At 36.6% G+C, this 21,735-nt stretch overlaps 1 protein-coding gene across 6 annotated transcripts in view; it reads left to right on the top strand.

Moving 5' to 3' along the window:
- Positions 1-21,735, top strand: part of GOLGA4 (golgin A4) — a 79,003-nt gene that overhangs the window by 51,771 nt on the left and 5,497 nt on the right. For all 6 annotated transcript variants that reach the window (XM_087824868.1, XM_087824867.1, XM_087824864.1 and 3 more), the window contains 9 exons: positions 487-642; positions 1,888-6,128; positions 6,587-6,708; positions 7,089-7,219; positions 9,659-9,760; positions 11,128-11,148; positions 11,324-11,392; positions 13,488-13,563; positions 16,585-16,688. In XM_087824868.1, the coding sequence (XP_087680994.1) occupies positions 487-642; positions 1,888-6,128; positions 6,587-6,708; positions 7,089-7,219; positions 9,659-9,760; positions 11,128-11,148; positions 11,324-11,392; positions 13,488-13,563; positions 16,585-16,688 (5,022 nt within the window). The remainder of the gene's footprint in view (positions 1-486; positions 643-1,887; positions 6,129-6,586; positions 6,709-7,088; positions 7,220-9,658; positions 9,761-11,127; positions 11,149-11,323; positions 11,393-13,487; positions 13,564-16,584; positions 16,689-21,735) is intronic.

Raw genomic sequence — 21,735 nt, 5'->3', positions numbered from 1 at the left:
AGATATTTTATGGACCTAATTCATGTATTCATATGTCATCCTCTGATTTTGACTGGTTTTCCATGTAAGGCTCTCTATTATAATAAGGTGTTTCTCACAAATTATATAAATTTATAATCTAGTTTCTCTGCCTAGAGTTTAAACAGGAAAGTGGAGTGCAGTGAGGAGGTAGCGACAATTGTGTGACCTTTCACATGCAGTAGTGTTTTCCACAACATTTTAAGTAGTGGAAAAATAGCAGATGTAGTGGGGTTACTGGGAGGAGATTTTTCATATCAATAGTAGTTGTGGCAAAGACTGGCCTGACCACACTAAAACCCTTAGTGCCTTGTTTCTTTAGACTAGAGCATGGGAAGAGAGAGGTGATGATACTGCCTACCTCACAGGGCTGCTGTGCAGATCAAGTGAAATGTATGATTCCTATAGAAGTGCTTTGGGAATGCTGAAGATTTATGTGCGTCTAAGGTGGTATTGCTTTTGGCACAGGAAAAATGTCAATCAGAATATTTGAAGATCACCAAGGAAAAAGAACACCAAGAATCTCTGGCCCTGGAAGAGTTAGAGTTGCAGAAAAAAGCAATCCTCACAGAGAGTGAAAATAAACTTCAGGACATTCAGCAAGAAGCAGAGACTTATAGAACTGTAAGTTTATATGATATTCAGGTTCCAGAGCTGTGAAATTGTTTGAACATGAGAACTAAATTCTCTCTCCAGTTGTAGAGAAGCGTTTGTTTTACTGGGTTAGATTTACATTTACATGCACTTCATTTTTGGTAGTAATAGCTATTCATGGGAGAGGTTCGGTGTTTGCTACAGGGTGCTCCTGGCTCTGCCTTTAGCTGGCTCTATTGCTGTCTGCCGCTCACCCTGATTCCTTGCTCTCACACTCTGTAGAATCTCCACTCCATTGCTTACTCACCCTGATCCTTAGGAAGTGGCCTCACTTTGTAGGCAGCCCTTGCCCTGGTACCTTCCTGCCTGTCCAGCTTTACCTCATGTCATGTCCTGGATGTACTTTATTCTCTGTATCATAGTTTCGTTTTCCCAATGCCCTGCTTTTACATTTAAGTTTTTCCCAATTTTCCCATATTAAACATACCCCTATAATAAACATTTGTATGTATGTCTCAGTGTGCACATTTTTAAGGCCCTCTGGTCCTTCTCTCTGTATGCCCTGTTTTGAATAAACTGATGTCATTTATTTAGATTTTTTGTTCTGATTTAGACAGCGAAACAGTCACACTTCTTACCCATAGTTCTAAACTGCTTTATTTTCCCATTTTCAACATTTTTGTAAGATGGCATGATGGAGGGGAATGGTTACTCAGGCTAGATCTTCCAATTACTAGCTTTGTAAATTAATTTTACCTTAATTTTCTCACCTGTTACATGAAGAGATTGGATTTGGTAATTCCTAAAGATCTGCTCTGACATTCAATAGCTTTTGGGGTAGAAAAATCAAATACATTATTTTTCTTCCAAAATTAAATTATGAAAGTAGTAGAATACTATTATAGGTCTTAAAAAACACAGAAAAAATACCCTTCTTTCCACCAACAGTTATCTACTTTATAATTTATTTCTTATTGAATTTCTTATTGACTATTCTGTGAAAATATTCTTGAAATATAGGTAGTGGAAATAGTTACCAATGTAGGTAGAAAGAATCTGGAATTATGAGTTGTGTTAAAAATAGAATCTTTTCTTTGTTATGTTATTCTTTTAGGAATTGAGCATAGATTCTTGGTCCTTTCTAGTGTTTGGTGTGATGTGTAGAGTTATTTATCTAAATTTTAATCTTTAAATAGGTGTAGACATCATGTCATGTGTAGCATTGCTAATAAACAAATCTGTACTTAATAAAAATGCATCTGTTTTTATTAACAGAGAATTCTTGAATTAGAAAGTTCTTTGGAAAAAAGCTTACAAGAAAGCAAAATTCATTCAAAAGATTTGGCTATTCATTTGGAAGCTGAAAAGAATAAGCACAATAAAGAAGTTACAATCATGGTTGAAAAACACAAGACAGAACTGGAAAACCTGCAGCATCAGCAGGATAACCTTTGGACTGAAAAACTCCAAGTCTTAAAGCAGCAGCATCAGACTGAAATGGAAAAGCTTAGGGAAAAGTATGAACAAGAGAAAGAAACATTGTTGAAAGACAAAGAGAGTCTCTTTCAGGCCCACATAGAGGAGATGAATGAAAGGACGTTGGAAAAGCTGGACGTGAAGCAAACAGAGCTGGAATCTTTGTCTTCTGAGCTGGCGGAAGCATTAAAGGCCCGTGACAGGCTCGAAGGAGAGCTTTCTGTATTAAAGAGTCAAGCAGATACAGTGAAGCAGGAGTTAGAGGCCAAGCTGGATGAACAGAAAAATCACCACCAGCAACAAGTGGACAATATTATTAAAGAGCAAGAGCTGTCTATCCAGCGAACTGAGAAGGCACTGAAAGATGAGATCAACCAACTCGGGCTTCTCCTGGAGGAGAAGGATAAGCGTCTGAAAGAGCACCAGGCTCGTGTGGAGGGCTTGGAGGAAGATATTAAAAGGTCTGGAAGGGAGCTCCAGCAGGCATCTGCTAAACTGGACCTTTTTCAGTCACACCAGAGTACCACGCATGAGCAGGCAAAAGCATACGAGGAACAGCTGGCCCAGCTGCAGCAGAAGTTGTTGGATTTGGAAGCAGAAAGAATTCTTCTTACAAAGCAGGTAGCTGAAGTTGAAACACAAAAGAAAGATGTTTGTATTGAGTTAGACACTTACAAAACCCAGGTGCAGGATTTAAGGCAGCAACTGGAAAAACAGAACAGTGAAATGGAGGAAAAAGTGAAATCTTTAACCGAGCTGTGTGAGTCCCAGCTTAAAGACAGTAACACTGAGCAGGAGCAGACAAAGCAAATCTTGATGGAAAAGGAAAATGTAATTTTACAGATGAGAGAAGGTCAGAGCAAAGAAATTGAAGCGCTCCAGCAGAAACTGTTGGCCAAGGAGGACAGTATTAGTGTTTTGCATGAGGAATATGAAACCAAATTTAAAAGTCAAGAGAAAAAGATGGAAAAAATTAAGCAGAAAGCAAAGGAGATGCAAGAAACGCTAAAGAAGAAATTGTTGGATCAGGAAGCCAAGCTTAAAAAAGAGCTTGAGAATACCGTTCTAGAGCTTAGTCAGAAAGAAAAACAGTTCAACGCTAAGCTTTTGGAAATGGCACAGGCTAACTCAGCGGGAATCCATGATGCCGTGTCAAGGCTGGAAGCAAACCAAAAGGAGCAAATAGAGAGTCTCACTGAGGTGCATAGGCGGGAACTTGATGATGTGAGATCAGCCTGGGAGAAGAAACTTACTCAGCAAGCTGAGGAACTTCAGGAAAAACATGAAACCCAGTTACAGGAGAAAGAACAAGAGGTAGTAGAACTGAAGCAAAAGATCCTCGTACTTGGGTGTGAGAAAGAAGAGATGAACAAGGAGATGGCGTGGTTGAAGGAGGAGGGCGGTAAGCAGGGTGCGGTAATAAAGGACTTACAGGAACAAGTCACCCAGAAGTCTGCCCAGATAAATTCTCTCTCACAAAATGAAGTGAAACTGAAAGCGCAACTGAAAGAGCTGGCAGCTGGCTTGCAGCATTCTCTGAAGGAAAATGCATGTCTCCAGGAGCGTGTAGTTGAGCTGCAGACGCTGTCGGAGAAAGATAAGCTTGAAGTTTCCGAGTTGACTGACAAGTTGAAAGCCACAGATGAAGAATTTCAGAGGTTGAAATCTTCACATGAAAGAAGTAAGAAAAGCCTGGAAGACAAAATCTTGGAATTCCAAAAACTGCCTGAGGAGCTAGCAGTTCAGCTGGATATATGTGCTAAGAAAACTGAAGCCTTACTGCAGGCTAAAGCGGATGAACTGGTCAACCTTAGTAATAGTAAAATTCATGCTGTTCTCACTAGAATTTCCCATTGTCAGCACCACATAACTAAAGTTAAGGAGGCACTACGAATTAAAACTTGCAAAGTTTCTGAATTAGAAGCACAACTTAGACAGCTAACAGAAGAGCAAAGTACACTAAATAGTTCTTTCCAGCAGGCTGTGTACCAGTTAGAAGAAAAAGAAAATGAGATTAAGAACATGAAGGCTGATATTGAAGGTCTTATAACAGAAAAGGAAGCCTTGCGGAAGGAGGGCGGCAGTCAGCAGCAGGCCGCCTCTGACAAGGAGTCTTGTATCACACAGCTGAAGAAAGAGTTATCGGAAAACATCAATGCTGTCACATTGATGAAAGAAGAGCTTAAAGAAAAAAAATCCGAAGTCAGCAGTCTCAGTAAACAACTAACTGATCTGAACGCTCAACTTCAGAATAGTATCAGCCTAACTGAAAAAGACGCCGCCATTTTATCACTGAGTAAGCGGCACGATGAGGAAAAACATGAATTGCTGGATCGGGTGCAAGATTTATCTTTGAAAGTTGAAACTCTGAGTCAAGAGAAAATTTCTGCTCTTGAACAGGTAGATCACTCATCTAACAAATTCTCAGAATGGAAGAAGAAAGCACAGTCAAAATTTACACAGTATCAAAATACTATTAAAGAACTGCAAGTGCAGCTTGAGTTAAAAACAAAGGAAGCCGGTGAAAAGGATGAGCAGATGGCTTTGTTGAAGGAGGACCTCGACCAGCAACATAAAAGGTTTGAGTGTTTAGAGGGCGAAATGGAAGATAAGAAGAGCAAGCTGGAGAAAAAGGAGTGTCATTTAGAGGCTGAGTTAAAAATTCAGACAGCGAGAGTTGTGGAATTAGAGGAGCATGTTGCTCAGAAAACAAGTGAAATCGAGTCCTTGAACGAAGTTCTTAAAAATTACAATCAGCAAAAGAATATGGAGCAGAATGAAATGGTTCAGAAACTTCAGCACTTTCAGGAGCTGGGAGAAGAAAAGGCCAACAAGGTGAAAGAGGCCGAAGAAAAGGCCTTAAGACTGGAAGAGCAAGTGGCTTCTGTGAAATCGGAACTTGAAGCTAAGAAGAAAGAATTGGACCGTGTGAATTCAAGTGTGAAGAGCAAAGAAGAGGCATTAAAGGCCCTGGAAGGTAGACTGGAGCTAGAGAGCGCTGCAAAATTAGCGGAACTGAAGAAGAAAGCTGAACAAAAAATTGCTGCCATCAAGAAGCAGTTGCTATCTCAAATGGAAGAGAAGGAACAGCAGTATAAAAAAGAGATGGAAAGCCGCCTGAGTGAGCTAAATACAAAATTGCAGGAAAGAGAGAAAGAAAGTCACGTCGTGGAAGCAAAACTTAAGTCAGTGGAAAGTTCACCACAATCAGAAACATCAGTTGTACCCAGATCAGCAAAAAATGTGGCAGCATGTAGTGAGCAAGAAGCAGCAGATTTCCATGGCTGTGTGCAGAAGGCATGTGAGGAAAAAATCAGTGTTTTACAAAGAAATGTAATTGAAAAAGAAAAGCTATTGCAGAGGCTAGAGCAGGACAAAGAAGAGACAATTTCTTCTCATTCTGAAATGCAGTGCAAATACCAGGAGCTCTTAATAAAGCTGGAGCATGCCGAGGCAAAGCAGCACGAGGATCAGGTTATGATTAATCGCCTTCGAGAAGAACTTGAAGAAAAAAACAAATATTCCTTGATAGTATCCCAGTGCATGGAAGGAGGAGGAGGGAAAAATAACACGGGGACAAAGCAAAACTTGGAAAATGTGCTTGACGATGTCCAGAAAACCCTCCAGGAGAGGGAACTAACCTGTCAGACTTTGGAGCAAAAGATAAAAGAGCTGGATTCCTGCTTAGTAAGAGAGAAGGAAGAACATAGAGTTGAATTGGAAGCGTTGACCTCAAAATATGAAAAATTACAGGCTTTGCAACAACAGAGGGATGGAAAAAGTAAAGCCACAGAAATTTTGGAAGAAAGTGGGGAAGAAAAGTCCAAATCACATGTGGTCCAACCCAAATTGCTTAGTAACATGGAGGCTGAGCACAGTGACCTGGAGTTTAAATTAGCAGCAGCAGAACAGGAGAAGCAGAAGCTGGGCAAGGAGATTGTGAAGTTGCAGAAAGATCTTCGAATGTTGCGGAAGGAACATCAGCAAGAATTGGACATAACAAGGAAAGAATATGAACAAGAAATGGAAGAGAAAATCAAGTAAGTTTTTTTTTCAGCATGACTATTTTTTAAGACAGTCCTCCTTAATTAAGTCCCTTTTTTGTACAGTTAAGTTTCACCTACCTGAAGTATTATACATAAATCTAATAAGTTAAATACTGAGGAGATATAAAAACAATTTCAGGCAGGGGAAGTGTTTCTCCGTGTCTATTTAGGACAGCCCTCCCCCCCTTTTTTTCATGTAAAATCATGGTTATTAGGTATGTATCTAAGGAATTATAAGTGGAACAGAAAAGTTTTCAAATCCCCAGGACCATTCCCTAGAGATAATCATACTTTACGTATCCTTCCACAGTTTACTCTGCCTGCACATGCACACGCACGCACACACACGCCCTACTGAGATCACATTGTATGCACTGTTGTGAAGACCAAGTCACTCTTTACAGCTTGTTTTTTTGTATGGCATTGGTTAACTTTATATTTTTGCTAACCAGGCAGGAGCAGGAAGATCTTGAGTTGAAGCACAATTCCACATTAAAACAGCTGATGAGGGAGTTCCATACACAGCTGGCACAAAAGGAACAGGAGCTGGAAACAACCCTGAAAGAAACCATCGGTAAGGAAAATTTTAAATTCAATAAAGAACAAGTCAGTATCAGCAGAGACTATAATTTAAGCCTAGTCTTTTCACACTGTGTTAAGTGCTTTAAGTTTTTAAATTGGAGAAAAATGATTCTTGCCCAAGAAAGTTCTCTAATGGAACCTTCGCTGCCTGTCCATGGCTTGCCTTACTAAGAAGAGGAGCGGGTAAACCTGAAAGCATTTGCGAATTAATTACCTTATAGAGACACTCCTGCTCTGTGTAAAGGGCACATTTTGGTCAGTTGATTTTTCATAAAATTTGATTCGGAACATGGATTCTTACTGAAATTGGGATAGAGATACTAATTCTTACCTAATGTGTTTTCTTGTGTGTGTCCATTTTTTATTTATTAGATAAAGCCCAGGAAGTGGAGGCTGAACTTTTGGAAAGCCATCAAGAAGAGACAAATCAGTTATATAAAAAAATTGCAGAGAAAGAAGATGATCTAAAAAGAACAGCCAAAAGATACGAAGAAATCCTTGATGTACCTTATTTTCTCTATTTTGAAATTTAGCTGTAAGAGATTTCATGGTAGTGCTAAAGAAGACTGGGCTTGGGCTGTCAGATTTCCTGTTTTGTGTGTGTGTTTAATGTAGAGGTTTTTGTTTGTTTGTTTGTTTTTGGTTCAGTATTACCCAAATTAGCATTTCTAAACTGTATGCAGATTTATAAGGAGTCTGATTGATTTCTGCCAAGATTGTAGTTCCTAATCAGATTCTGCTAACCAGGCAATGCATGTTTCAGTGTGGCTACTTAGCTTGGTTGAGATCTTTCCGGGGGAGTGGGGGACGGCAGTTAACTTTATTTCATCCCTACCCAATTTATATGGTTTTGGTTGGTCTTGAGGGATGAAAAAGATGGGGAGGAAAAAGGAGTGCATCAAGCCAGATCTTTTATATTTAGTGGAAGAATGTTTCAATGTACTTATTCCACTAATGGTGGATTATCATTGTTATTTTTTGTTTGTGAAGATAAGCCACAAGTGCTAGTGACTATTTTGAACTCGAGAACATTTTCAAATGTAAAACAATGTAAATTATTATTTTTTGGGTTCCAGATTCTTTAGTTACTCCAAGCCTTATTTCACTGTGTGGTAAGAACCATTTGATGATTAAAAATGCATAAATCAGAGAATCATGTCTCAGCTGACTATGGCAGCAGTAGAAGTCTCAGCCAGGAATAGATTCTAATAATTTTAAATGTAATTGAAAAGGCTGGAATTCCAGGGTATGAAACATGCATACAAATGCTACCTTTTTATACTTTTTGAGCTTTAGATCTCCTTATGAAAAGATTTGAATAATTTCACTTTTTCTTATACTTCCATAGAGCACATATGTGTTAAGTTTTAAAAAATACCATTGTTTCTTGACTGCTTAACTATAATTAATTGCATCTGTTTTCTTTGGTACTCATCCATATCACTTCACTTATAGTGTGCTTTTTGTCATACATACATACATACATATATGTGTAGAGGTGTTAATGTATCTGTACTCTCCCTAGATTATAAGCATCTTGTGGACAGGGATTTTGTTATTCATCTCTAGTCTTGAGGACCTAGCCAAATGCTTGGCTCATACTAGACAGTTGGTAAATTTGAAGGAGGTGACACATGGCAGGGCAGGGAAGAATTTATTTGGGAAGAGAGGTAGTGACCCCTCAAAGGAGGAATTGAGTATGCACAAGTAAAGGAGTTTACCTAATTGCTTAGTCCCAACCTCAGAGTAATTTCCCTGGGAAAAAGTAGCTCCTAAAGCTGTATTGGCTACAAAACTAGTTTCTTTTTGACAGTGATTGTATTTTAGTGCTTTGGCTTTGGCATAGTAACTAGTCTTTAAAACATAATTTCCATTTATGTGCATAAATATTCAATCTAGCTAGTTTTTCTTGTTTTTACTTCAGAGCAAGCAGTACTGTTTTTCCTCCCTTCAAAAAGACTAGAAAGTTTTTACAAAGGAAATTACAGAACTGTTTCTTAAATTAGAAATAACACATTAAGGATTCTTTTTTAATTCTTAGGGGGCTTGCTTTAGATCGATATCCCACAACTGTCAAATGAAAGGTTTTACATAACTAATTGTCATATTAAAACCTGGGCCTAACTAAATAAGTAGCTAACAGATAATCCTTTCAAACAAGGCTAAGCTACATTGACAAAGGCATCCACACAGGATATGTGATGGTAAAATAAAAAGAGAAAACTGCCTGGCCAGTATGGGCAATCTTGGTTCGACTCCCACTCAGGGCACATGCCCCGTTTGCAGGCTTGATCCCCAGTAGGAGGCGTGCAGGAGGTAGCCAATCAATGACTCTCTCATCATTGATGTTTCTCTCTTTCCCTCTCCCTTCCTCTCTCTGAAATCAATGAAGACATATTAAAAAAGAAAACCAAGACTGCGGGCAGTTGTGTATTTACAATTTCTGGTTAATGGCGTTGTAGGGGTGGTGGCTAGGTTAAATTGTGCCTTAGTGGAGATTGCAAAGGAGATCCTTGCTTTGCTTATGTTGAGAGAAGGGGTTCATTCTTTTTCAGGTGGTCTAAATTCATGACAAGTGATATTTAAAATTAGATTTTCCATGTGTCCTGTGGTGGTTTGTTGCCTTATTTTATGCCATGGGGCCTATCTGATTTTGTTTGCTTTTGGGACTGTTCCTTGGTTCTGGCAAAGTCAACACCTGTTAAGTCAGATACCTGTTTACGGTGGTTTTTCCTGTTTCGATCCTGACTCAGCAGACACTTGTCCTGTCTTTATTACTTGGAAATTTGATGAATATTCCAATTCCAAATTTTTTTTAGCACAGATGCTGACTCAGACAGGTTTAGGTGTGTGTTTGTCCTACAGAGGTAGTTTTCTCTATACTGTGCTGTCTCTCTAGGCTCTTTTTGATATGTTTATTAACTTTTTTTTTAATTCTAAAGGCTCGTGAAGAGGAAATGACTGCAAAAGTAATGGACCTGCAGACTCAACTTGAGGAGCTGCAGAAGAAATATCAGCAGGAAGAAAACTCTGGCAGTGATAAAGTGAGAGAAACTGGACTTCGCATCACACGTTTCTTGAAAACATTGTCATTTCCATTCTTTGACTTGCTTACTAACACATACCTACCTCATTCCATCCTAACAAAAACCTTGCCTTTATTTTATAGACAGTGAAACTAAGGTTCAAAGAGGTTAAATAAAATGTTCAGACTCACACAATCATTGTTGTATTGGGTATTTAAACCCAATCTGGAGACTTCAAAGCCTAGACGTTTCTGTTATACTGTGTGTCTCAACCTTTTCTGTGGAGAGAACAGCAGAGGAAAGCGAACTGCACAGCCCTGAGGCGTAGCCAAAAGGGTCCATGGAAAGTGTGATAATTTTAGATTTTTATATTTTTGTGTTAAAAATTCATGTGAATTTTATATGCTACTCTATAACATAGCCTTATTTGTAGTCACATAGAAATGTCTTTAATTATATGTCATTAAGAAAAACAGTCCCTGCCCTGGCTGGTGGCACAGTTGGGTGGAGCGTCATCCCGTACACCAGAAAGATGGCAAGTTCCACTTCTGGTCAGGGCACATACCTAGGTTGTGGGTTCGATCCCCTGTCGAGGCATGTACAGGAGGCAACAGATTGATGTGTGTTTTTCACATTGATGTTTCTCTTTTTAAAAATTAATAAAAACATATCCTTGGGTGAGGATTAAAACAAAACAACTCCTATTTTTCTCTTTAGTTAATGGGTCAGATGCAAATGTAATAGGATTATTTTGAAAAATGACTGAATTCAGAGCTATCTGGCACTGTATACCAAGGCATTTTTATAATCTCAATTTTTTCTTCTTCTTTTTAATCTTCACCTGAGGAAATGCTTAGAGAGAGAGAAAGAAAGAGAGAGAAAGAAACATCAGTCTGCTGCCTCACACATGTGAATTGGGCCGGAAACCTAGACATGCACCCTGACCGAGAATCGAATCAGCAGTCTTTCAGTGCTCAGAAAAATGCTCAACCAACTCAGCCACTGTGGCTGGGCAATCCTAGCCTTTAAGTAAAATTGATGCTATGAAAGATAGGCCATGTTTACCCTGTGGCTTCCTGCCCCACTGTGCACCTCAACAAGTACACACAGGCCATGTGGGACCCAGTTTGAGAATCTGTTTGTGCAGCTTTCATTTTTATTTCTTGTGTTTACCAATGTTTGTGTATATTTACACTATAATAGTTTGTATAGCAAAATAGACCAGGTTTAAAAACAAATATTTTAAATTGTCTCATTTCAAATCTGACCACTCTCTTAAGACTGTATCACTGAATTCTTATTTTCTTATAATTTCTTATTACTCCATTTTAATGCTTCTTAAAAATTTTATAATAAGCACTCATTTTTTTCTTTTCCACTTTCAGGTAACAATTATGGAGCTACAGGTAAGACTAAATCTTCATTGAATTTGACTAGAGGTGGTGCATTTTCAGGAGCATTCTGTGTTTTAAGTTAAAACATAAAGAGACCGTTTTAAGTTTTAAAAATTCCCGAGTAGTAAAGTATCCAGACAGTGATGAAACCCGTATGCATTTCAGATCTGACTTTTTGTTCTTTCAGACACAACTAGCACAGAAGACCAGTCTGATCAGTGATTCAAAGTTGAAAGAGCAGGAGTTCAGAGAACAGGTACAGGTCTAATTGGTGCCTTTTATTTTAACTACCTTCCTTAATTTATATTAGTATGTACTTGAATCTCTTTTAACTAGTTAAAAAAGAACTGATTTAATAGTTGGCTTTGCAATTTTGTTTTACATTTATAGAGGGCATCTCTCTGAATTTGTGATTACATATATTTAAACAAGAACATTTGCATCTTATTTCTAATGCTTAACATTTTGGATAACAGTTTATGTTTGTTTAATTTATAATAACTTAAGTTCTAAAAATTATTTTTGCTTTTATCAGAGGGAAAACACATTGGCATCAATCTTTACTATTTTTTTCTAGTGGTTAAATTATCTTGACTTAATATGATTTGTCCACTTGTTATCCAGTAATTTGAGTTAAATAGGACCATGTGTGTATACCTAGAAGGATGCACAGGCATAAAAACACCAGTATTTGTGTATCTGTGGTGCGTGATTTTTAGTAGTCTTTTTCCAAATTGGAGGAATGGTGAGTCAGGTCAGCAGGCTAAGTGTGAAGGCTAAATATCCAGGGATATTCCAGTTTTCTTAAAATTCAAATATAGAAAAATTAACCATTTGAAACATTTTTAAAAGCACATGATTCACTGACAGTTTATTCACGATGCATTATCTAGTTCCAGAACATTTCATCACCCCAAAAGGAAACCCTATATTCATTGAGCAGTCACTCTTCATACCTTTTCCCCTAGCCCCTGGCAGCAACTAATGTGCTTTTTGGGTCTGTGGGTTTGTTCTCAGTATTTAATATAAATGGAATCGCATAATACATGGACTTTTGTTTTCGGGCTTCTTTCATTTAGTATGATGTTTTTAAGGTTCATCCATGTTGTAGCACATATCAGTATTGCATTCCTTTTTATGGCTGAGTAATATTCTGTTGTATGGATATACCACATTTTCTTTATCCATTCATCAGTTGATGGACATTTGGGTTATTTCCACCTTTGGGCTATTGTGAATAGTGCTGCAAGGAACATTATATACCATTTTTGTTTGAATGCCTGTTTCCAATTCTTTGGGATACATTCTCAGGCATGAAATTGCTAGATCATATGGTAATTATATGGTTAACTTTTTGAGAAACCATCAAACTATTTTACATAGTGTCACCATTTTATATTCCCACCAACAAACTATAAGGATTCTAGTTTCTCCACATTGTCACCAATAAGCTTTTTTATTATAGCCCTCCTATTATGAAGTGGTATCTTGTTATGGTTTTCATTGGCATTTTTCTAATAGTAATGATACTGAGCATCTTTTCAACTGCTTGTATATTTTCTTTCAAGCAATGTCTATTCAAGTCCTTAGCTCATTTTTCAGTTGGGTTATTTGTTTTGTTGTTGAGGTTTAAGTATTCTTAATATATTCTGGATACAATCCCTAATCAGATACTGATTTGCAAATATTTTCTCCCATTTTGTAGATTGTCTTTTCACTTAATTGATGAGGTCTATAGAAGCACAGAAGTTTTACTTTTATCGAAGTCCAATTTATATATTTTTTCTTTTGTGCTTTTGGTGTCACATCTAAGAAGCCATTTGTATTCTATTTGCCTATATGCTGTTTTCAGCATTAAAAAATCTAGTGGCTATATTAGTTTTTTTTTTTTTTTTTACATATAGTCTCCATGTGAATTCTATGATATGATTTAAATATGCAGATGTAAAGAAGGACCTTGTACCTTTTGGGACAGCATGGATGGACCTGGAAAATATTATGCTAAATGAAATAAGCCAGACAGAGAAAGACAAATATCACACGATCTCACTTATATGTGGAATCTAAAGAACAGAATAAACTGATGAACAAAATAGATTCAGTGACACAGAAACAAGGAACAGACTGACGAATCTCAGAGGGAAGGTGGGGCGGGTGGATATGTGGGGAGAGATTAACCAAAGAATTTATATGCATATATGCATAACCCAGGGACACAGACAATAGTGTGGTGAAGGCCTGGGGTGGGGAGTGAGTGGGGGTTGGAAGAGGTTAATGGAGAAAAAGGGGGACCTCTGTAATATTTTCAACAATAAAGATAAATTAAAAAATAAATATTTATTATTTTCTAGATTCACAATTTAGAAGACCGTTTGAAGAAATATGAAAAGAACGTATATGCAACAACTGTGGGGACACCTTACAAAGGTAGGAATGATCCCTCTTATGATGTTATCCATGGTTATCTCTTGGTTGATTTATGGGTGATTTTTATTTTTGTCTTTGCTAATCTAGTTTTCACAACGAACTAGATTATATTTACCTTTGTGATTCACCAATAACAGCTTGTTCTAAGGAAAGAATAATAGTAATCTAAAACAAAGTTAATGCATATTTGTTGTTTAAAAATTCAAACAATGCTACAGTGTATAAGTGAAACTACAAGTTCCCACGTTATTTCCATTCTCCAAATGGACCTACCTGACAATTTATGTATATTTTTCTAGACTCTTCTGTATGTATGCAAACATTTATCTAATCCACTACACACACTCCTACACAGTTATATATTTTACGTGCTTCTGTTTTTTCCTGTTACAATAGTGATACAATTACAAAATTTTAGGAGGCTTTAAGGAGAAAATAATTTCATAAGCATTCTTATATTCAAGTTGGGGAAGGATAATTTGGACAGATTATTCTCAATTTAAATAATGTATGCTACTTACAAAGGATTTTAAAGCTGAGCTTGGGTCTTTATGTAGTTGTTCCCTTGAGATGACCATCATTGAATGATCTCATAACAATTTTCCATTCTCAGTTTTACTACCTCACTGCATTAAGAATAGTTTTATTTTGCTAAATGTTTTATAAACCTTTCTGCTTTTTCATGGAAGGAACTAGGGCATGAAGCTAAGCCATTTTGCATTCTTTTATATTATATTTTTGAAAGCGCTTATTGCTATGAAATAACATAAGATACTACACAATTTTTAATTAAATTAGATAAGGACTTGCTTTGGATTCTTCCCAAAATGCATTTCAAAAAGAAGGGAAAACCAATTTGGAAGTTTCTTATGGCTCATTGCAGAGAAGACTACTACAAAGATTGTTTGCCACAGCCGTCAACATGCAGCATAGAATTGTTAAATCAGTGCTCAGCAGTGCATAGAAACAGGATTGACTCTTTTTGGTAGTGTCAACTTAAGGATTTCATACATGACATTTTTTCTCAGTTTAAATTGTAAAATGATCATACATAGATTATTTAATAACCAACACATATATAACATTAAGCACTATTATAAAATATATTATGTGTATCAGCTCATTTAATCCTCTCAACAACCCAAGTTGTCTGGTTGAATATGCACATTAATCTCTTTACCATTCTGTGTCTTTAGAGAATAAGAGTAAAATGAGCACCCACCATACAGGAAAAAGTATTAATTGTTTCTCCAGGAAAATAGCTATAAATAAGTAATTTAATGTTTAAAACAAATCAATTATTTTCTGAAAAGTGAAAAACATTGTAAACTCTTGTATTTGGTTGATCTAGAGCAGCAGTTTTCAACCTGTGTACTGTAAGAATTTTTCAAAACATGCAATACCTGACTAGTTAGTCAGGGGCACTGACCTGTTTTCCCTTAGATTGTCACATAAAAAATGACTGTAGCCAACACAACAATAGCTGTCCGGTGTGAGTGAATCAAAAGTGTACCTATTTTTTTTTGTTAGATATACTTTTTGCCATGCTGCAGAATGTTAGTAATTGGTTTGTGTGTGTCCTGAGATGAAAAAGGTTGAGAATCACTGATCTAGAGGGATGAAACACATGTATTTTTTAAGAGAAAATAGTGTTTTATCACTATTTAGTTCTTGGTACTCTATATTTGCAAAGTGTGGTTTGAGTGAATTGGGTCTTCTAAAAATACATACTTTTAAAAAATGAAGGGGGTATGGAGGGTGGACGGGGCCTAATATATGGTGATAGAAGATAGTTTGACTTTGGGTGGTGGGCACACAGTGCAATGTACAGATCTTGTATCATAGAAGTGCACACTTGAAATCTATATGATCCTATTATCCAATGTCACCCCAATAAATTTAATTAAAAATGAAGTATTCCAAACATACACATACATGAGATGTAAATATCAAGTATGAAGATTAGTTAACACCTGTGAATCTGCTGTCTAGAACATTGCAGTACCTCTGAGGCTCCTTGTGCTGCTCTTTAATCTCCTATCTCTGTTTTTTCCCAAGGGTAACCACTGGTATTATATTATAGCATAAGTGCATTCCCCTAGTCTCTGGCTTCTTTACAAAACTCAATATGGGCTTTTACTGTCTAGGCATCCCCAGATCCCATTTGCCTTCCCATTAATTTTATGGTTTTATTTTCCTGTGTTCCTCTATCCCTTTAGGGATTTCCTATGATCTGAGAATGTTTTTACGCAGCATTTAGATGTTTCTTGGTAGCAGAGGGCTTTTCAGATTACCTGGTGTGCCATACTACTGGAAGTGGATGCAAGTATAGATTTCACATAATGCATAATTATGAACTTACTCAGATTAAAGTTTGTCATAGTGTGACTTCACATATCTGAACTGTATTTATTCTTTACTCTTAGATTGAAATAGAGCTTAACAGATAAACTATAACTTATTATGGTAGTCTTTTTAAGATGCTGAATCAAAATAGTTGAAAATTGCTATAATGACATTAATATTTCATGCATTTTCAAGTTACTTGATTTATCTTGTGTTTCAAAAACTATTCTGAAAACTTGATTTCAACTCAGTGCTTTTTGGTTTGGAATACTAGAAAAACTAGAATACTATTCTGAGATACTAAACTCTTAATAAAAGAAAAATGATTGTTAATTTTAATTGTTGTGGAATATCTGAAGCCAACACATAATTTTTAAGATTTAAGGAATCTTTGTATTCCCTAAGTATAGTCTTTTAAAATTGTCATATCAGAAGAGGAGGAAGAGGAAAAGTGTGAGAAATAAAGCTGCTGTAATAATCCTTGTTTTCTCTTACAAGGGAGGGTACCAGTTGTAATGCTTCATGTATATACAGTACAGCACCATGCAATACAGTATAATTAATACAAGAATGATGTGTCTCTTTGTCAGTTGTTTTTTAGTTTGTCTATTTTCTAAGTAATAAGTAGCTCATATAGTTTTGTCTTTACAGTTTTACCTGTTTTTTATTTGACAGGTGGCAATTTGTACCGTACTGATGTCTCACTCTTTGGAGAACCTACTGAGTTTGAGTATTTGCGAAAAGTGCTCTTTGAGTATATGATGGGTCGAGAGACTAAGGTATAAATCATATCTGGTGATTTTGCATGTGGCTTAATTTAAAAGGAAATGGGTCCCGTTTTTAACATACATATTGATTCCGTATGCTTACTATTAACAGACCATACATGCTAATAGTAGGTGTAGGACCTGTGTCATTCACAGAAGTTAATTCACAGAAGTTAATTGACAGATTTTGCTTATATTTATTACATTTATAAAATATTAATTTAAAAAATACTGTTGGATGATGCTAAATACTAAAACTTAAAATTTCATTAACTTAATACTTTGTGAAGCATGTGGCTATTTTTATTTTTAACTTCAGATCTTAAAGTTAGGATAACATTTCATTTTCATGGTGACTTAAGGATAGTATGGAAGTATTGGAAATGATCAAATTAAGAATGACTACTTAGGGATATTTAGAAATATTTTACATTAGGCACTGTAAGAAAATCATTCCTTCATATAAGAAATATTGATCATTTAAAATTACCACATCATATGAGTAATAATGCCTGGCTTATTTGTTTTTTAGGATGTTAAATTTATTGTAAGATCCTTGAGTGTAGAGTCTTATATTTATGTATATTCTTATTTACAGTGTTTTTAAAGAACCTTATATTGGACTTTTGGTAACTATATCTTGAATTGAATTGAATGCATTTAGGGAAATTCATGAGTTTTCCAAACAGAACTTCCCATTTAAAGCAATTTCTTTTTCTGATATTGTTTCAAGTTTTTACCTACATGAACTTTTACATGATCTGTATACCTTGGCCAAGAATGGAATAATGAGTTTTCTAGTTTTAGAAGCAATCGGTGTTTTAATATATAGGTCTGGGGGGGGGGGGTGTTACTGAGTCATAGGTTGCTAAGCCAGTTCAGGGATTGTTTTTTTGTTGTTGTTGTTGTTTTTAAATACATCTTTATTGATTTCAGAGAGAGGAAAGGAGAGGGAGAGAGAGATAGAAACATCAATGATGAGAGAGTCATTGATTGGCTGCGAGCCCGCAACCCGGGCATGTGCCCTGACTGGGAATCGAACCCCAATCGCCTGGATCCTAGGTTGACGCTCAACCGCTGAGCCACACCTGGCTGGGCAGGGATTGTTTTGAAATATATTTAAAAACCTAAAAAGTAAGGGCATAAGAAAATCTCTTAAAAGAATATTATGAATTTATGGATTGTAGATTCAGCTAAACACTAGGAGTTATAGAACTAGAAGTCCTTTGAGTCCTTGATATCTATAGAAATCTCATTTCATTGTATCAAATAGTTTAAAAATTAAAGTAATAACTAGTGTGATTTTGAACATGTATCACAGGAGGGATATATTAATTCAGTGACTCAGTGTCTAGTTTTCTAAGAACTTTTTTTTATTCAAAGGATAGCTGAAACTAATTTTCTCCTTAACTTTTTAAAACAAAGCTAATGAAATACAACTTTCTCTTATGTCTTTATTGGATAGCAGCCTATGTTTGAGGTGAGGTAGACAGTTTGTGTGGGAATGGGGAACAGGCATATCTTTAAAAAAAAAAATAGCCTCTCAGAACTTTAGTTACTTTGGTTCATATGTGAATTTAAAACTATGATCCCAGTGTTGTTGCTAAATACACTATTTAACCTTTTCTTGGTCTGTGAAATGAAGAGACTGACTGCCTCAGCCTTTTCTTTTGGAGGTTGTGACTATATGTGGGATGAAATCTCTACAGAGTTTAAGTCCTTCTGAAGAAAGATCCAGCACTAACATAAGGTGTATTCTGGGGCAGGCCCAGTTCAGCCAGTTCAGCTAGGTCTAAGCTTATGTTTTCAGGGCTTTTCAAGTAGTTGCAGATGTGACTTGGGAGACAGCTGAAATCCTGGGATTCCTCAAGGCCTAGGCAGCCCCATTGAATACCTGGCTGGAGTCCACATTGAGGAGCGGTCTGTGCTGTTCATCTTCATCATACAGGGTATTTTTCTAGTTGCTAAATATGAGAAGTATATTATTCTGCATTCACATTTTAGAGGTAAATATTGAAAATTGGTAGCAGATTTTCTGTTAAATTTACTGCATATTTATTGAGCACTTGCTACCTGTGGCCCTTTGTTTGTCACCAGGTGGATAGGGAGGTGAAATTTGACACCATCCCTAATTTTAAGATTACTATTTACAGATGCTACTTGACTTATGGTGGAGTTACTTCCTGATAAACCCATTGCAAGTTGAAAATATCATTGTCTAATATGCATTTAAGACACCTAACCTACTGAACATCATAGCAACACGCTCAGAGCATTTACATTAGCCTACAGTTGGGCAAAATCATTTAACACAAAGTCTATTTTATAACAAAGTGTCGACTATTTCATGTTATTTATTATGCATATTGCTTTTGCACCGTCATAAAGTTGAAAAATTTAAGTCAAAATTTATAAGTCAGGGACCGTCTCTAGTAGGGAAGGGGAGCTGTTCTCAGTTAAGCACAATGTGATGTTGTTAAGAGAGGCATGGAGTCTTCATGTTTATTGCTAGAAGGTCAGGGAAGACGACATGGAGAAACAGGTGTGTCTACTGGTTTTAAAGGGGGGCTTAGGGTTAGATAGATGAGCTCAGATAGGAGGGAAAGCCTAGACAGAGGGTCTAAGGCAGGAAATTGAGTGTGGGTTTTGGAAGACATGTAGCCTAATCCAATTAAAACACTGGGTCTTTGAGGTGGAAGCAGCTTAGCTTAGGGCTGCACAGTGTGGAGGGCCTGGAATGTTTCCAGAGTTTTACCTGGAGGTATTGGGTGGGGGTGGCCCTGGAAATTTTTGAGTAGGGGTTTGTCAAGATCAGAACCGTTTTAGACATATGTTTTGCTGATTTTCCCAATTTTTACACAACCAAGAATTTGAAATGGAGACCAGATTATGGCTTTACAATGAGCCAGATTTCTGTTGTGGCCTCTGCAATTTGACCCCATCTAGTTGTTTCTTGTCTAGCAGGATCTGTCTGTCACCCCACCTGCGTTTCTTCACCTGCCTTTGCACGGAGGGTCTCTGATTTTATGAGGCAGATGATTGTTTTAAGACCACATGTAGGACACATTCTTATAGTATGAAGTTAAATAAGCTCCCCTCTATCTTCTGTTCTTGCACTTTCTTTTTCTTGGGTTTTGATCCTTTGTGCTATTATTGATACTAAACGTCAGCCTGTTCTCCTTTCAATAGAAATCGTTTCTCATCCTAACTTTTACTGAAGCCTCTCCCTAAAGAAAACCTTGCAACACAGGCTACTTCTAACCCAGATGGCTCATTTGAACTACCCCTTACTCCCTGGGCCTGAGGATATTGTTTGGAGAGTGGACAGTCTGATTTCTTTCCCAAGGTGTGGCAGAGAGCTGGGCTTCACATTAGAGTTTTCTAGCATGCCAAGGAAGACCTTGAAGTCTTTATTAGGTGATCAGCTGCAAATTCTGATGAAATTGCTGATGAATTTAGAGGTAGATTTCCCATTTCCCACTGTCTAGAAATGTGAAGACACTAGCCAAAGTTTTCTTTTGTTTTTGGTTTTTTGGGTTTTTTTGACAGACATGCTTGTGTATCCTTGTATATGTGGTTTCATAGTGAATATAAATGGACTTTTGGGCACTTTGAACTTCATAAGCTATTGAAATTAAAGAAATTCTTATAATTGTAAATTCCTGAATTTTAGATTTTTGTTATTTTCTAAAAACAGCCTTCATAGATAGTATTCCAGAAAACATTTAAAATTGCTTCAGAGTGTTAATAAAAAGAATACTGAAGTGGGTACTTCATGTTTCTCTTGCCATCTCATGCCATACTTACACTTTATTCTAGACTTCAAGTTTAGCAATACAATTTTAAAGGGTGAGGGTTTTTGTAGAATTCCTGTGGAATTCTCCAAGAACTAAGTTGTTTTAAATGGTATTTTTTTGATCATCAAAATGGCAGAGGCAGAAAATAAAAAGGAGGAGCTGAAACTAAGATCTCGCTGTGTTGGAGTTTGTGTTATTAGTTGATACCTTAGTTGATATAAGTATTAGAAGTATGTAAAGTGCCTTGCCTAGGCTCAATAGGAATTAATATAATAGGAATTTTAACAAAATTAACATAATATAATAGGAAATTAACATAATATGAATTTTTAAAATGTTAGTTTCTTTCCTTCCTGGAAATAATTATACTTTTTTTTCTAATGATGTGAGTTTCCAAAATTTTTGGTTAACTCTATTATGTCATCTTCTCCTCAGTGACCTTCTCTAGTCTGTCTCCTCCACTCCCCCCCCCCCACACACACAGTCTGTGTAGCAACAAGGAATGTTAGAGTCAGTTCTCTGGGTGATCCTCCCCTTCTCTGTAGGAATCCTTAGGAGAGCACTAGCGCCTGAATGTGTATGTAAGCTCTAAACGTGTTGTCCTACTTATTTCATAAGTGGTATCTTCTTTCCTCTCTGTCTCCCTCAAAACATCTCATCTTGATACAAAATAGGGAATTTCAGCCTTTGAGGAGAATTTTCCACGAGCTTATGGGTGACAGTCTGACTTACGGTATATTTATTTAGATCTGCACAATTTATTATCTTGTTTTGCAAGCCACCATGTGTAATTGTTTGATCCGTCATGTTTTCTACCAAACAAAACATCTTGTGTTTATTTAAAATGTAATTTGTATTTCTATTAGGTTGATGTGCTGCATGTCTTAAAAATACCAACTGAGCATGTTCATGTTCATGCAGTAGCCCATGTTTATGAGATATATGATGTGATTTAGTTAAAGCTGAACTTGGGAGTATCTAATTCTGATTATTTAGAACATATGTTTTGGCAATTCATCACTTACTAGATAGATTTATACAAATAAAAAGCCTTATAAAATGAATAATAAAGTTTCATCTTAAGATAAAGGGCCAAGAGCATTAGAACTTTATATAGCTTCATGCTATTGTAAATGCATCTTCTTAAAGTAAAATCAACCAGACATTATGAGGAGTCCTTTTAAATGAAGTTCTAGTGTTGGCTGTGATTTCCTTGAGTGATACCTTCACATCATACTTCTTTGGTTGTGGCTTCCATTGAG

Source organism: Miniopterus natalensis, chromosome 15, assembly GCF_054644295.1.
Source record: "Miniopterus natalensis isolate mMinNat1 chromosome 15, mMinNat1.hap1, whole genome shotgun sequence".
Classification (NCBI taxonomy): Eukaryota; Metazoa; Chordata; class Mammalia; order Chiroptera; family Miniopteridae; genus Miniopterus; species Miniopterus natalensis.
Note: the sequence above shows the minus strand (reverse complement) of the source record. Positions and strands in the feature narration are given on the sequence as shown.